Source organism: Natrix helvetica (genome assembly GCF_964273705.1).
Source record: "Natrix helvetica genome assembly, chromosome: 1".
Classification (NCBI taxonomy): Eukaryota; Metazoa; Chordata; class Lepidosauria; order Squamata; family Natricidae; genus Natrix; species Natrix helvetica.
This window is the reverse complement of record NC_138548.1, coordinates 80,167,643-80,186,132: the sequence shown is the minus strand read 5'-3', so window position 1 is coordinate 80,186,132 and position 18,490 is coordinate 80,167,643. Positions and strand designations below refer to the sequence as shown.

At 38.5% G+C, this 18,490-nt stretch overlaps 1 protein-coding gene across 3 annotated transcripts in view; it reads right to left on the bottom strand.

Annotated features, from left to right (window-relative positions):
- Positions 1 to 18,107, bottom strand: part of CHRM4 (cholinergic receptor muscarinic 4) — a 61,319-nt gene extending 43,212 nt beyond the window's left edge. Inside the window, exon 1 of one of the 3 annotated variants that reach the window (XM_081937237.1) lies at positions 17,956 to 18,107. In XM_081937237.1, coding sequence (XP_081793363.1) covers positions 17,956 to 17,998 — 43 coding nt within the window. In that variant the 5' untranslated portion in view covers positions 17,999 to 18,107. Of the gene's footprint in view, positions 1 to 11,438; positions 11,536 to 17,642; positions 17,820 to 17,955 lie in introns of those variants that run through there. The other 2 variants (XM_081937239.1, XM_081937240.1) reach the window with 2 other exon arrangements.
- Positions 18,108 to 18,490: the final 383 nt, after the last annotated feature.

Sequence of the window (18,490 nt, the reverse complement as noted above, 5' to 3'; positions counted from 1 at the left end):
GGAAGGAGAATGATTTCTGTTTTTTGCTCTGCTGTATATGAACTCTTTTCTAGTTTCAGCAAAATTTTGTATGCATGATTTGAAAATCAAGCTAGGCTGTTTAATGATATGCTTTGTAGGCAGTTAATCCGTATTCCAAAATATTAAAGCTACAATTGCTTCCTGATTATGTTGATTGCAGCTATGCTGCTGATAGGTCAAAGCAAGGATTGGGCCAGTAAACAGAATGCAGGGTGCAAAAAAACCACACCATTTTATTAGGAACAAGCTGCAAACTACAAGATTCCAGAAGCAGATCTTGTGCATATTGCAACAAATTATATGTAACCCTTAAAAAGATAGATGCACTGGGCTACCTCAGTTTCCTGTTGAGGAATTTGTATGATGAAGCAGCAGCCAGAATGAAATGTGAAGCAACTAGGTGAAATGCAGGAAAGAATATACCACAGTTATATACTTGTCCTTTATAATGTACCTTGTTTGCAGAATATATTGTGAGAAATGTTACAATACAATACAATACAATAAATAGCAGAGTTGGAATGGACCTTGGAGGTCTTCTAGTCCAACCCCCTGCCTAGGCAGGAAATGTTGCGTGAGAAGAAATAAAATTAGAATGAATACGACTAGGGAAAACATCAACAATTTCAGATACACCAATGTGATCACTTTGATAACTGGAAATAAGGATGACTTAAGGAATCACTCACTGAGGATGGAAAAATATATTCTACTGCTCAATGGTAAAGCAAAACATCTTAAGGTTATGTCACAGATAATGCCAACCAAATGCAAGTAGCTGGAGAAGAAGCCAAAGTAGTAACAGATTTTTTAAAAAATCTTCCTATGTTCAAAAATGTAAAGGGATAGTAACTATAGCCATGAATTAAAGAGACATCTATTGCTTGGACCATGATCTGGTAAAAATATTACCAGATCACACCACCAACAAAGATGTACGGTGAAACCATAGTTTTCCCTGTTGTAAAATAGGGCTTTTGAAAACTGGAACATCACATATGTTATACCAAGAAAACTCAGTATCTTTGAATTGTGGTGCTGGAGAAAATAGTTGAGAAAACCTTAGATCTAAGAAAAGCAGGTTTTTAAGTCCTTTAAGTCTTAAAGAGAGTAAAATTAGGTTAATCCTAATCCTAAATATAAACTAAATGAGCCACAGTGGCACAGTGGTTAGAGTGCAGTACTGCAGGCTACTTCTGCTGACTGCCAGCTGCCTTCAATTTGGCAGTTCCAATCTCAACAGGCTCAAGTTGACTCAGCCTTCCATCCTTCTGAAGTGGGGATAATGAGGACCCAGATTGTTGGGGGCAATATGCTGATGCTGTAAAACTGCTTAGAGAGGGCTATAAAGCACTGTAAAGCAGCATATAAGTCTAAATGCTTCTACTATTGCTAAATCTTAGATATTTTGGATACCTAATTGGAATTGGAAAGGCAAGATCATTGGAAAAGATCCTGATGCTTGGAAAAATCAAAAGCAACCAATAAGGGGGCAGATGCACAAAACAACTAGATACTATCATAATGATACAAACATAAACTTAGACAAATTCCAAGACTCAGTTATTGATAGATGCAAAGAGTCAAATGTAACTGAAGAACTGAACAAAAAACAAACAAACATAGAAAAAGATTGGAAACTGATCCTGTTGATATGTACAAAAGGCAAGCTTTCTTTTTCTTTTCTACCCCAGAAGGGTCTAATTTAGTTAGAAAGAGAAAGGTCATCAGTATTAAGTTTCTAGCACAATTCTCTCTTACTAGAAAGTGTTAATTTATGGAGAACTGAAGTGAGTTCCTTTCAAAGAGTTCTAGACAGAGTGAACATGTACCCTATTCAATATTTGCAGGGTGTCAAGAGGACAAATCCATGCCAGAGGATTATTATATTTGAATAAGACAAAGAAATATATCCCTCTATACAAAAGTATCATAATTAAATCATAATTATTTCGAATGTGCTTTAATTGCTATGAATTAGCATATGCAATTTCCCCCTTTTTCTTTGGGGATGTGCGAATGGCTTTCCTCCTTGGGATCCAATACCAAAAGGGTGGTCAGCAGAATGACCATTTCTCCCATGATCCCGTGAACATAGGACCACCCAAAAAACAGATGTTTGTAAGTTAGGATTCCCTATGCTTCTCTTTGTACAGAAACTATTAGTAAAAGTGTTATAAAACTAGACAGTAAAATATAACTACATCAAAACAGTTTTAGCTCAAAGGAATGGTAGTTCAGATGATCAAACAACAGTTCAAAAATTTTAAAGAGGAAGAAAGAAAAAAACCAGGAATAAATTCTCATAGGATTTTTATTCATACTCAGCACTAATTCAAGTAAGTAAAAGATAACTTTAAACTGAAGTCCATTAACTTTACAGTAATTAATGCCATCCCAGGTTTACTGTGAATATAAATTGGGGACATCAAAAGAATTTGTCTTAACATAAGATTTTAATCCTAAATTAAAAGATGTATAGCAGGCAAAGCTGAAACTGCTGCTATACTGGAAGAGTTCAGTCCAAGTAGAGGAGGAAGTAGACATAATTGAGAACATAGATAAAGGAGTAAATTACCAAAACTACATGTTATGTGACAGTTGTGACTGTTCCTGGACCAAGAGGTCCTCCTGCTCATGATCACTCATGCGTAGGTCATTTCCTATGTTGATTACTGCAAATGTATTACTCTCCATGGGGATGCCCTTGAAGAATATTTGGAAGCTTTGTATGGGGCAAAATGCAACTGTACAACAAGCAGTTAAGTACATTCCTTAATTGGCACACATTACACCTCTATTGTGCAGTAGTTGCCAGTTAGTTCAAGGTGCTGGTGATGACCTATAAAGCCCTTCATGGCATTGAATCAGCTATTTGATGGACTTCCTTTCTCCAATCACATCAAGTCTAGCAGACAGGCCTGCTCTGGGTCCCATTGGTTGGGAACTGTTATCTGATGGGACCCAGGAAAAGACTCTTTTCTGTTGTGGCTCACACACTTTGGAACATCCTTCTCCCAGAGATCTCACTGTCCCCAACCCTGCTGGCATTCCATAAGATCCTGAGGACATGGATTTGCTATAGGGCATAGGGAGAGCCAATGCAGTGGCTGTATTTATTATTATTATTATCAGAATTGTATCACAGAAGCCAGTTGTTTCGCCGGATTTGGCATTAATTACTAGTCGGGCCCCACCCAGGGGCCTAGGACGTCGTAACATATTTTCGTAATATGTGTGCGGATCCAAGCAGTGCGGCCTTTTGCATTTGACTGATGGTGATTTTGTCAATTTTTAACTGTTTTAAATGTAATTCCGGTGCTTTTGGAATAGCACCCAGTGTGCCGATTACCACTGGAATTACCACTGCTGGTTTGTGCCATAATCGTTGGATTTCGATTTTTAAATCCTGGTATTTCACGATTTTTTCATATTCCTTCTCGGCGACCCTGCTATCACCTGGTATTGCGATGTCTATGATTGTAACCTTATTTTTCTCAACCAGTGTGATGTCTGGTGTATTATGCACCAGTATTTTATCCGTTTGTATGCGAAAATCCCACAAGATCTTGACCATCTGACCTTCGACGACTTTTTCAGGCTTATATTCCCACCAGTTTGTTGCTGTTTTAATATTATAATTTTTGCACAAATTCCAGTGGATCATTTGTGCCACTCAATTGTGCCGCATTTTATAGTCAGTCTGCACGATTTTTTTACAGCAGCTGAGTATGTGGTCAACAGTTTCATCAGCCTCTTTGCAAAGTCTACATTTGGCATCATCAGAGGATTTTTCGATTTTGGCCTTAATGGCATTTGTGCGGATAGCTTGTTCTTGCACAGGCAGGATTAGTGACTCTGTTTCTTTCTTTAATGTACCTGCTGTTAACCATAACCAAGTTTTTTCACTGTCCACTTTATCTTTTATTTTTTCCAGAAATTGGCCATGCAATGCTTTGTCCTGCCAACTCTCCATTCTTAATTTTATCACATCTTTTCTGTATTCTTGTTTCGTCTGTTGGGCCTTCAATAGATTTTTGTTCTTTACTTCGATTAATAGATGTTCTTGACTTTCTTTTAAATAATCAGCCAGTGCATGTTTTTCTTCTTCAACTATTTGCTTCACTTGTAATAATCCTCTGCCACCTGATTTTCGGGGTAGGTATAGTCTATCAATATCACCACGTGGATGTAAACTGTTGTGCATTGTCATTAGTTTCCTGGTTTTTCCTGGTCCAAATCAGCTTGTGTCCAGTTAACTATACCAGCTGTGTATCTTATAACTGGTATTGCCCAGGTGTTTATGGCCTTGATTGTATTTCCACCATTCAATTTAGATTTCAAAATTTTCCTAACTCTGTTGGTGTACTCTCCCCTGACAATAGTTTTTACTTCTCCGTGCTTGGTGTTATCCAACTGCAGAATGCCTAAGTATTTGTAGGCTTCATTTTCGTTGCATTTAATTAGTTGGCCATTGGGCATTTCAATTCCCTCATATGTAGTGATTTTGCCCCTTTTTATGGATACAGTGGCACATTTTTCCATGCCAAACTGCATTGAAATATCGGTGCTGAATACTCGGACTGTGTTTGTCAATGATTGGATTTCTATTTCTGACTTTCCATAGAGTTTCAAATCATCCATATATAATAAATGCGAAATTTTTTTGGCTTCTTTGGCTGTTTGGTAGCCTAGTTTCATTTTTTAAAAGATTACTGATAGTGGGATCATCGCGATGATGAAGAGAAGAGGTGAAAGTGAATCACCCTGGAAAATTCCTCACTTGATATTAACCATTCCATAGTTCTCATTCCCTACTGCCAACTCGGTTCTCCATTGTTTCATCGCCTTTTCAGTAAAGGATGTAATATTTTTGCTAATGCCAGTTGTTTCTAAGCATTTTATGATCCAACTATGTGGCAATGAGTCGAATGCCTTTTTGTAATCAATCCAGACCATATTCAAGTTCGTTTTTCTGTTCTTACAATTTTCTAATATCATTTTATCAATAAGGAGCTGATCTTTTGTGCCCCTGCTCCTTCTTTTGTTGCCTTTCTGCTCTACTGGCAAGATGTTGTTTGTTTCCAAATAATCCATAATGTTATCTGCAATAATGCCTGTGAGTAATTTGAAGGTTGTTGGCAAGCATGTTATTGGTCTGTAGTTTTCAGGTATTGTTCCTTTAGTTGCATCTTTCTGAATCAAGTATGTTTTTCCAGTTGTCAACCATTCATCAATTTGGCCATTTTGTAAAATCTCATTCAGTTGCCTGGCCAATATTGCATGTAAACTGGTCAGATATTTGAGCCAGAAACCATGTAATTGGTCCTTTCCAGGTGATGTCCAATTCTTTACTTTTTTTACTCGATTTTTGACCATCTCAGTTGTTATTTTTAATACTTGCATTTGTTTGTTGCCAATGCTTTTCTCAAAGTCATGTATCCATTTTGCTTCCTTATTGTAGTCCTTTGCATTTTCCCACAATTCTTTCCAGAATTCAACTGTGGCCTGCTTTTCTGGTTTTTGACTTTTGGTGTCACCATTCACATTAAGACTTTGATAAAAACGCCGTTGGTCTGATCGAAATTGCTGATTTTGTTTATACTGGATGATTCGTGCCTCATATCTTTCAATTTTCCTAGCTGTTGCTGTTATCTGCTGTTTTACAATCTCTACAGCTTCATTGATGTTTCTTATATCCAATCTATAGCTTCTGATTAGCTGATCTATAATTTTGTTGTTTTTAAGCCGTTGCTCATGCATGTTCTTCGAGTTGCTAGCATCTGCCCTTAATTTTTTGACTTATTATTATTATTATTTATTATTATTATTATTATTATTATTATTATTATTATTATTATTATTATTATTATTATTATTATTATTGGATGTTAGAATACCTTGGCTAGGGATTTTGTCGTATGGTTTTTATATTGTTTTTGTTGTTAATCATATAATGCTTTGCTGTTTTGTATTGTGTTTTAATTGTTTGTGAGCCACCAGACTCATATATTTGACATGGGTAGCTATATATGTTGAAAAAATAAATAAATATAACCTGTTCTGGGGGCTTCCATTTACAAATGTTATCTGGACAATTAGAATTTACAGCATAATCACCGTGAAGGAGAAAATTTAATACTGTCTATGAAGATCCTTTTTAGGGGTCTTCATAGACAGGATCAGTCACATTCACATATTTGGAGGCAATAAAGTTTTAAACAACAGCAAAAGTGCAACGCAGCAAGAATTCAAAACAATTTTGTAATCAAATAACATTTGGGAAGAATTAAATTTTTCCACACACACAATCTGATTGGTCCAAAGTAGGCTACTGCAGAAAAAAATAAGAGATGGCAGACAGCTGTGTGCCACATATTAACATATTATGCAATTTGCATCTCAGGAAGAAGCCTTACATGTTGCTTGCTCCCAAGTCGTTTTGAATTGAAATACTAAGGATTGAACTCAGAGGCTCCTGCCTGCAAAGCATATACTTGATTCATGGACTGTAGGCCCATAGATATGGAAGTTGACAATATAGATATTATTCATGAGAGATGGGAGAGAAAGAAGCCTGAGAGAGTTGTGAACCAATTTCCAATACATCCAGATAAGAGATGCTTTGTTAATGGAAGGGTAAGAAAAGTCTTGGATTCCTAGATCTTTGGTCTACCATTCACTCATTGTTGACTGCAATTAGCTGGATGGATCACATGTCTTTTTCATAAAATATTCCAGTCATCTTTGCTTCTCAAAATAAATTTCAGGACTGTTCTGAAGAACATGCTCCACTTTTCTTTATGTGGCATATAATGATCCCTTTGCGAAGGGATCGAAGGTTGTCAAGAATGAAGGTTGTCGAGAATGTGGTGGCGCAGCAGTTTCCACAACACCTTGACGAATCCGAGTATCTAGACTCACGCCAGTCCGGCTTCCGACCCGGGCACAGCACAGAGACAGCCTTGGTCGCGTTGGTTGATGATCTCTGGAGGGCCAGAGATAGAGGTTGTTCCTCTATCCTGGTCCTATTAGACCTCTCGGTGGCTTTTGATACCATCGACCATGGTATCCTATTGCGCCGGTTGGAGGGGATAGGAGTCGGAGGTACCGTTTTGCGGTGGTTCGGCTCCTACCTCTCCGACCGAAGGCAATGTGTGTTGACAGGGGGACAGAGGTCGACCCCGAGGCCACTCACTTGTGGAGTGCCACAGGGGTCGGTCCTCTCGCCTCTCCTGTTCAACACATATGTGAAGCCGCTGGGTGAGATCATCCGTGGTTTTGGGGTTGAGTATCACCTCTACGCTGATGATACTCAGCTGTATATTTCAACCCCAAACCACCCCAACGAGGCTGTCGAAGTGATGTCCCGGTGCTTGGAAGCCGTCGGGGTCTGGATGGGGGACAACAGACTTAAACTCAACCCCTCCAAGACCGAGTGGCTGTGGCTACCGGCACCTCGGTTCAGCCAGCTGATTCCATCGCTGGCCATAGGGGGCGAACAATTGCCCCCTGTGGAACGGGCGCGCAATTTGGGCGTCCTCCTTGATGCCCGGCTGTCAATGGATGACCATGTGGCAGCCGTGGCGAGGGGGGCGTTCCACCAGGTTCGCCTGGTGAGCCAATTGCGCCCCCTACTGGACCGGGATGCCCTACGCACGGTCACTCATGCACTGGTGACGTCCTGCCTGGATTACTGCAACGCTCTCTACATGGGGCTGCCCTTGGGACGCGCCCGGAGACTGCAGTTGGTTCAGAACGCAGCCGCGCGGGCTGTGATGGGGAGTACAAGGTACTCCCACGTAACACCTCTCCTGCGTGAGCTGCACTGGCTACCTGTGGTTTTTCGGGTGCGTTTCAAGGTGCTGATTACCATCTTTAAAGCGCTCCATGGCATGGGACCTAGTTACTTGCGGGATCGCATCCTCCCACATACATCCCTGCGGCCAATTCGCTCACACAGGGAGGGACTTCTCCTGGTGCCGTCCACTAGGCAATGCCAACGGGCGACACCAAGGAGTAGGGCCTTCTCTGTGATGGGCCCAACCCTCTGGAATGACCTTCCCCCCGACATTAGAACCACTTCTGACCTCCGCTCCTTCCGGCAAAAATTGAAGACTCACCTGTTCCGATTAGCAGGCCTGGCATAATTACAACTGTCCCTCCTGGCAAATGTATTATTATCTGGTGATCTTAGGGGTTTTTTAATCTGTTGTGTCTGTTTTAGGGATTTAAAAAATTTATATTTATATTAGCTTTGTACAGTTCTTTTAATTGCATTTTAACCTCCTCCAAACTGTACATATTTAATTTTTTATTGTATTTTGTGATATTCTCTATGGACTGTACACCACCCCGAGTCCCTTCTGGGAGAGGGGGCGGTCTAGAAGCACCAAATATAAATAAATAAATAAATAAATAAATAAATAAATAAATAAATAAATAAATAAATAAATAAATAAATAAATAAATAAATAAATAAATAAATAAATAAATAAATAAATAAATAAATAAATAAATAAATAAATAAATAAATAAATAAATAAATAAATAAATAAAATAATAACTAAATAAATGTCATTCAGCAACATTTCAGCAGCAGAATTTCATAGTATAAAGTAGACCATGGGAGAATATAGACCTGCAAGCAGCAGTAAAATCCAAGCATTGGAAAAATCAGTCCTAATGCTATGGCAGTCTATGGCATTATTCACCCTTAACCACATTGGAAAGCTCATCTGAGAAGAAAATAACAACAATATCCTTATAAAGTTCTGTATGCGAGCCAGTTTGGTGTTATGATTAAAGTCACTAGATTGGAAACTAGGAGATTATGAATTTTAGTCTAGCCTTAAGCAAGAAGCCAGTTGGGTGATTTTGGACTCTCAGCCCTAAGAAGAAAATACTAATGGTGAACCACTGATATGTTGCCAGTAAACAAAACTGACTTGAAAGCATCAAAAAAGTTTTATCTTAAAATATGTGGGGATTTTAGGTGAGTGGTAAATCTCTGTGCAAAGGACAAGAGATGATTGCCATACATATTCTGACTAAGAATCATGGGCAGAAACCCACAAAGTGATATGAAAGAAAGAAAAATCTTCTCACAAGCTCAGCCAAGGGGACCACTCTAAACATACTGTATGTAGAGGATTAAATACCAAAGCATGTTCTAGTGAAGTAATATGGAAAGGAATTAATCTAGTAAATTAAAGGTTCAGAAGCCACCTAACCAAAGGGATCATTAGAGCCAAGTAACATTCACTACAGGAGAAGGCAAATAAATTGCTATGGCTGGACTCACAACTAATTAATGCATGGGCTAATTGAAAAGCGTAACATTGCAGTATTTCAGCCAGTGTTTAAAAATGCCACTTATGCAGAAGACAAAGTGAGTTGAGTCTAGAAATATTGGTGTTGATTTTAAAAATTTCCTGCAGAAAAATCTCAAGAAAGCCAAAATAACCAAGAAATTTACAGATTTTAACAAAACAAATTTTTGATTTTGATTTTAAGTTATTTATTATTCTGCAAGAGGGAAGGCTATGCAATTGACTGCTTAATACTGGTATTATCAGACGATATAAAATAATTCTGAAGAATAATAATTCACCTGAATATAATTCACTCCCAACACTTACTAAATACTTGACATACCCCTTTTATCTGTTTTTGCAATCTCAAGTAGATGGCATACTGTAAATACATTTATTTGAATAGTGGGACACTGGTTTGGCATGAAAACCACAAATTTAGAAGCATCCAAATATGCTTGCTAATACTTTTATGTTTAATTAATAAAAGAAAATCCTGTATTTAACATAGAAGTTTTATTACCATTCCATGTTCTGTAAGTTGGAAATGAGATAACTACATCCTTCTTTTCCTAAAAAACATTTCCTTTTAAAAAACCCTGCTCTACTACAACATCTGTCCCCGCTGTTGTCCCCATTGCAACTCCCTCAAGACCGATTAATTCTTCATGTTAGTGAATAGAGGCAATAAGTGGGATGTTATGTTCACATGGTTTATGATTTCCCACAATGTTTTGGTTACGGCTTTTTTCCATGAATGTCTATGGGAAAAGATTGTTCTGCACTGTACTAACAGGTCCCATCTGGATGTTAATTCTGTAACACTGATTCCACCAACTGTAGCCCAACAACATCATATAGTGGTACAGGAAACTGGCTAAACTCTTAGCTTTACCAGGTAAATGAGACAGGAAATATGACCAGCTAATTCTACTTTCTTGTAAAGCTACATTAATAGAATCTTGCAAGTCTGTGAGAGTACAATTCTTCTACCATCTTCTTTACAGTCTTAAACACTTGGGAAGATCCTTTCTAAGCCTCTCACCCTGTCCACTATAGAGCTGCAGACTAGGCTGTCTTTTATTTGACCATTTTCTGGGCAGCATCTCTTTGCTAGTCTCCCAAGGCCTTTTCCACATATCATAAGTACAATCCTACAATTCCCTATTATTGGAACAATCCTACCAGGTTACAGCAATATCCTGGCATAAACAATGTTGGTCCTTAATATGGCCATCTCAACATTTGTTGTTGTATGAAGCAAAAGACAAAAAGCTCAATCAACATTATGCCCTCACCATTTCTAGAAACGACAGTAGCAAAAAGATCCTGCACTGTACCTGAACCAGCAATCTTAAAAGGACACATGATACACACAGCTACCTCCTCCTGCATCTGCGTTGTGTTCCTCAATCTCAGAATTTACTGCTTGAAGCATCTGTTTTATCTAATTATGGGGCTCACCCTAGCCTGAATATTGATACAGTGATTTTGCCTCAGATGATAGGGAGCAACTAGCCAATGAAATATGGTTGTTTTTCCAATTCCTTCTGCCCCATGTAAACATCCTAACCATTAAGATCTCCTATTTAAATATCATATAATGGGACACTCTGTGAGATTCAATATTGCTATTTGCAGATTGAAGAGCTTTGAAACAATTAAACTAGATATATGCATGCCAAGGGGAAAAAACTGTTCCTTGGTTTTTTCCGTCAAAGGTTTATGTTGTGGAGCAACTAATTAGAAGAGCTTGTCCATTCAGCTAAGATAAATTACCTTGCCCGGCCTAGCTGACACCATTATCATCTTGCTTTTTTGGTTACTTGGTATTATAATCCAATATTGTTTCTTACGGCTAATAATCTTTACAGATAGCTTATAAGCTTTGCAATATTGTGCATAAATTGCAGCAGGTGTCTATAGTTTGGAGGCAACACTGAGACAAATGAAATGAGAAGCCCTCTGTTAATGCTATTTAGTGTGTTTGTAGCTGAGCTGAGACTGGGAATTTAGATTTTCCAAAGTTATACTGAATATTCATAACTAATACATTATACCAGTCCTGCCTCAAGTTGCAACTGTCAAGTCCTCATTGCTTACCTTGCAAGTAACTGACAGCCGCACCTTGCTGTATCTCCCAAGGGGAGTTTGTGTAATTCAAGCAATGATTGAAAACTCATTACCCAACTAAATACACAGAGCAATGCTGGATAACTGAAAGGGCTGAGAATACCTCCCATTTCTTAGACGTTGATCTCAGACATCTATTTTTTCAGCAGCCTGTAAAACATCAACTTGTTCTTATACATAGTAGCCAGCTTTTCATAAACTAGCATTTCTGTGAACATCTTACGGTACTTGGTTTGAAAAGTGAGAGTGCATGTCAGAATTTTACAATCTCTCTCTCTCTCTCTCTCTCTTCCTCCCTCCCTCCCCTTCAAACACACAGACACACACACACACACACACACACACACACACCTCTGCACCCATGTGGTGCAGCTAATGTACATAACTTGGAAAGTGATATGCAACTCAGTTTTTAACTTTGCATTTCAAAGAAACAAATTACTAGCAAGCTCCAGCTTTTCCTTTCTTGTCAATAAAGTCTAACAAATGAAGATATTCAGATACAGTATCTTAACTAAATAGATGAATAGACTCTAGCAGGCAGCTTGATTTTATTTGGAAAAAAGTGTAATGATTCTGTAAGAAAGTATATTAATGATTAATCTCTTTATTTAGATAAAAAAAACTACGAAAAGAAAATCATATTCATTCAGTGGAGTCAGTATATGATTAAACTAAGAAAACCTATTTAAGTGTATTGTATTAATATCATTATCCTAGAGTCTGTCTCCAGTGTAATAACTACATCCCGTATAATCAACCGTATGTGTATTTGTGTGTGTGTGTGTGTTTGTGTGTGTGTGTAAGTCATTAGGCTAGAAACTAGGAGACTGTAAGTTCTAGTCCCGTCTCAGCCATGAAAAGCAGCTGGGTCACTTTTGGCCAGCTATTCTTTCTAAGCCCAATCCATCTCACAGGATTATTGTTGTGGTAAAAATAAGAAAAGGAAGGAATATTATGTACATTTGCCACCTTGAGTTAGTTATAAAAATAATAAAGATGAAGATTAGATAGATGATAGATAGATAGAGATAGATGATTGATAGATAGATGATAGATAGCTAGATAGATGATAGATATATAGATGATAGCTAGATAGATATAGATGATAGATAGATAGATAGATAGATAGATAGATAGATAGATAGATAGATGATAGATAGATAGATAGATAGATAGATAGATGATAGATAGATAGATAGATAGATAGATAGATAGATGATAGATAGATAGATAGATAGATAGATAGATAGATAGATAGATAGATAGATGATAGATAGATGATAGATAGATGATAGATATACATGACGGAGAGATTAGATAGATAGATAGATAGATAGATAGAGAGAGAGAGAGAGAGAGAGAGAGAGAGAGAGAGAGAGAGAGAGAGAGAGAGAGAGAGAGAGAGAGGCAGGCAGGCAGGCAGGCAGACAGATATAGTTAATGCTGCACAAATAAGAGAAGAGACTGCATTTGTGACTGACTGGGCAAAATGTATGGTGGGATTAGACCTATTCTTTCTACAACACACAACTTAATTTGTTCAGCTAACCAACAGCAGCCAATGACACGTGATCATGTGGGCCAGAATCAATTTTGTAGGAGCACAATGGTATGCCTGGTGGGCCCTGAGAATAGATATGTTTAAATTCAGACACTTGAGTAATTATCTCTTGAAGAAGCAGTTGAACATGAGCTTTACCCCATCTTTGTTTTTCTTTGCCTTTTCTTATGAAAATAGTAGATCCCATTCTATTAGTGGCATGAGGTGTGCCGCCTCTTTTATTCTAGTTGATTCTACCTAGAATTAAGACACAACCTTTGTCAAAAGATCTGTACCTTGTAATTTGTTGTCTGGCACATGGAGCCCTTTATAGAATATGTGCCGCTTTGCCAAACTGAAACTAACATTGCTTTCTTTATCAGTAGGACTTGCTGTTATTAGGAGCTTTCAACTAAACCGAATTTATATTTACCACTTGTTTAGAGAGGGGGCTATGTAATATTCAAATAATTTAGACCAGATTAGTAAATGTAGATTATGAAACGTAGCTTTATGTGTAGCACTGGGAATATGAACTTCTCAATAACTGTCCCTAGTTACAAGTCCCAGATATATTTAGGAACTTCATGACAATTAAATTAGTGTATAGCCAACATGAGACATACAATAGATTTGGTCTGTTTGTGCCATATCCATTAGCTAGGATTACTTTACAAGTAACCAAACAGAACTAATTAACATAACATTTTTGGTTGTAGCTGAAAACCAACATGTTAATTTTGATCAGATTTGCATTTGATAAATCAAGTATGTGTGTGTGTGTGTGTGTGTGTGTGTGTGTGTGTATGTATGTATGTATGTATGTATGTATGTATGTATATATATATATATATATATATATATATATATATATATATATATATGCATGTGTGTTTGTGCATTCTGACTTCATAATCACTTTTGTCATGAACATGTCATGAGTTTCAAAAGATTTCAGTTTTAACCTTATGAATCAATTCATGAAAGCTTATGCAACCCAATTTCAAACGTAGCAACCTGAAAAATGAAAGTTATTTGACACATCTCCAAATCCAGGTTATTTTTGGCAAATTAAGGTTCCATTTATCTTTAATTAGCCCGACTGCACATAAATATCTTTTAAATCAACATCACATGGACAATTATTTTTGCACATGGCATTTGTGTAATATATATATATATATATATATATATATATATATATATATATATATATATATATATATATATATATATATATATATATATATATATATATATATATATATATATATATATGCTGGTTTTGTTGTATTCGGGTCTTTTCCCGTGTAAGGAAAAGACCCGAATACAACAAAACCAGCATACCTACACCCGTGAAAATCTACGAAAACAAATATATATATATATATATATATATAATTTGTGTTGTATTAACACAAACACACACACACACACACACACATATATATATTTGTATGTATATATATTTGTATATATATATATTTGTATGTGTGTGTGTGATTTTAGCACAGATATGTGTGGGATGGGAAGTGACACCAGATGTTTTTACTTTTATACGTAATCTAACTAACTTTTTCAGGTCTAACTTAATCAGGACTTCTACTTCCACCAGCCCACTTTATAAAGATCACCTTTCCCCAACTAGATGCCCTGTAGCTGTTTTTGAAGTTTATTTTTAAAATGTATGGCCATTATTCTTGGCCAAAATAGCAACTATAATAATAGGCTTCCTATCACGCAATTTCAACAAGAAAAGTGGTCTTCAAAGCAGCTAACAATAACTAACTCTCTTGGGTATCTTGGCTATTCATTGGACATACCAGCTGTGAATGATGTAATCTAATGCATCTTGGGGGGCACAAAATTGAGTAAAACTGATGCATCATTACTAGCATCAATAGACTTCTGTGGATAGATGATTGGAGACACTTCTAATATATCAACATTTCTTTGGCAGAGAAAAGTAGAAACAAGGTGGCTACTAAGATGGCAACATATCAAGAGGCATTTATTGTTGTGTCACCTTTATAATGGAAAGCAATACAAAAGTATTTAGTAGAACACAAATGAAACCATTGTTCAGATATATTCATAATAATGGGAAGATTGTGATTTTAGGACTTCATGTTATCTATGCTATCCAGGGCTATTTTGAGTCATTTTATATCCTTCAGTAGGAAGGGAGTAATGGCTTCTGGACAATGCCATAGTTATTTAAATAAATATACAAATAAATAGTTCAAGTATGGGTCAAGAGAAAAGGAAATTGTATCTAGATACCCTGGAAGTAAAGACTGGCAAAAATAAAAGAATGCATCTGTGAAGAGTGGAAATCATTCACATTTTGCAATTTCTAGACTACAGTCTTGTATCTATTTACTTGTGAGTAAGCTTAATGGAATGCAACAGTACTGAATTTTATTGAAAGAAATATACACCAAAATGTATTTTAAAATATTACAATTTATATCCTATTCTGGTGAGTTTGTAGGGCCAGCCTTTTAGTTTTGAAATGCAAGATGCTAGAGAATACTATTAGCTCCCCGTTTCCAAATAGCCAAATATCCTTGCACCAAAAGTGCTTTTTAATAACTTATCAATTACTTTGCCTCTGATTCTTAAATTAGTGCACTGTGATATAGATCATGAGTTCCTCCTCAGCCAACCTTCCCCACCATATGTACCATAAATACGTCAATAGGTATAACTATGCATACAAATATGCTTGTGGGTGCAAGCACACCCACATGCTCCCCCCCTTCTTGCCATCAAAACTACGATGCTTGCAGTAAAATACAATATGTCATGTTGCAGCACATTATTTGCCCTTAGTCTGAAATAGCTTTGCAAATATCCATGTTCTGAAACCTTTGGCTTTCTCATCTCTCCCCTCGTGTAGTTAAATCCACAAGGCTAATGTTATGATGCTTCTCTATTGCCGAAAATTATATCTGAAATACCATGGAGCAGAAAGTGTGAAAGAGGGCTCATAAAATGATAAAAACAAGTAAATGTAATCTCTATATGGGTTTGTAGTCACATTACTAATGAAAAATAGAAGTTCATTTTAAAATAAAGTCACGTTAATATTTAAAAGTGATTAAGTAATGAGTAAGATCAGTGACTGTAAGTATCCAGACTTCCATGTGATCTATATAGTAGTGAATTCCATATATGTATTACTCATTAAATGCTAATATAATAATCAGATACTCTTATCTGGGGTTTTTTAAGTTTTGTCATAGGGAGAAAAGCTCTCTATCCCTAAATGTCCACAATAGAATAGAAATGAAAAAAGCAACTTAAACAAGCTAAGTAATTACCCCATTGAGTCAAAATACATTCCTTTTTATTTCATAGACACATCCAAGCCATTTTCTTGGCAACAGTATGCATATATTTGGGGGATTTTTTTTTTTAAATCCCAGTTTAAATGTTAGCCTAGTGGTATTTCCTAGTGGTCTCTCATTAAAGCGCTGACTACTATAAGTCTGATCTTGCTTAGCTTTTTGAGATCTACCATGGTTGTCAAATTTTTTCTTACTTACGGCACTGGTTTATTCAAAAGGATAATCCATATTTACATAATCTTGGATCTGAAAATGGCAACTCAGTCACGGGACCCAGCATTAAACTCTCTAATTTGGTGGCAGATAAGTTGTCAGAAATGTATTCTCTAATAAGAGATTTTTGCAAATTATTTTCTCCCTTTCCCGTGGATTTGGAGAAATAAGGGGAGGGAGAATCAAGATAGAGGGAGATAAGTACAAGGAGCCCATGATTGCAGGGAGGGAGAGTTGATCTCTCTAATTATTTCAAACTCAAGCCAACCAGGGGTACCATACTTTCTTTCAAATATGGGATGGTGGGGAGGGGGGAGGGGGATAAGTTGTCATTGTCCAAACATTAAAAAAATATGCAGAGATAGTATCTCTCATTGCAGATCAAACCATTCTATTACTTTATAGGATTAAGTTCTGACCCTGAAGAATGCAAATAATTCTTATCCAAACTAAGCTGTCAGGTGTCTGACCCCTTGTTTCGGATTGCAGTATCTGCTCCCCAGCCAAACCAAAAATCAAAGCAAAAAGCCAGTCTATCCTACCCCTCTCCTGCTCTTACAGGTTACTTCCCACTCACCCACCCCAACCCTACACTTCGGTTGAGCAAAGGGAAATCTGATGCCAACTCCTAATCATCCTTGTCCCCTATTCCGCTCATTCCAAGATCTGTTGCTGCTATTGTGAGAGTTATCAGCCTTCATCCGCTTCATTTAGATTCGCATCCCAGCCCTCTCTGAGTGGTGCCCAAAGCCACGCCAACCGGGGAGGCATAAGAGTTGTCATTCAGCACCTCTGGGGGTCACCAGATGTGGGGGAAACATGCCACTTTCTGTTTGCCTCTCAACACACGGGCGCTTGAAGATCAGAAAGAAAGGACAAAGCGGAGAAAGGAAAGGGAAGAAGGCAGCAGAGGCAACGGACCTAGGAAAGTTAAAAGAAAGGAGTACAGCTTTCTCTTCTCTCTGAAACTCCCCCTCCCCCCCACACATTTCCTTCTGACCCCCCCCCAAAAACCCTCGCAATTGTTTGCCTTTTGGAGGTCATTGCCTCTACGCCATGTGACACCTGCTGGCCCCCTTGATCTTCGGGTTCTCTTATGTCATGTCCCCGAATAGCTTTGGTCCTCCGTCTTGGAACAGAAGTCACTCTTGGATCCCCTTCGAGGCTCCCGAGGTTCCTACCGCTCAAAGAAGCAGGAGGGCAGCCGACGTTGGACTCGCGCAGCTTCCTCTCTTCCTGCCCGCCCAGGGTTACCTCGAGGTCCGCGGGCGGGGTTGAGTGAACGGTAACCCCGTGGACCCTTAGGAAAGAAGACTGGCGCGGCCGTCGGGTCCCTTCAGGCGAGGCGAGGCGCTCGCTTTCCCGGGCTAAAACTTACCAGCCATCCCCCAGTACTTCTCCGTGGCGTTCTCAAAGTCCATTTTCCTGCGCTTGGATTAAGCGAGCGGCGGTCAGCGGAGAAAGAGGTCCCCTCGCCCTCCGGGCTCTGCTTCCTGGGACTTGCCTCGGAGCATCTCGTTGCCTTCCACGTTCGTCTTCTCGGAGCCCCACCACACCACCACCACCACACCACTCCCCCAGGAATTAGGAGCCGCCGGCTGGTCAAGAAGAAGGGAAGCTCCCGCGCTCAGCTCTCTCCCTGCCTCGCGCCGTCGCCTGCGGTTTCCCAGATGTGCTTCCCGCTCCCACTAAGAAACGCGCGCGCGCCCTTTTCTCCTCAGCGCGAGAAAACCAGGGAGGCAGCTCAGGCAACATGATGTAATGGCACCTCAACCAATCATTAGGGCGACGCGAGGGCTACTTTCTGGCTCCTCGAGTAGCCAAAAAGGACAGGAGCCCCCGGGGACAACAAGGGCCCTGAAGACTCCCCTTGGCTACCCGCAGCAAATACGTCTCCAACTAACGACGAGCGT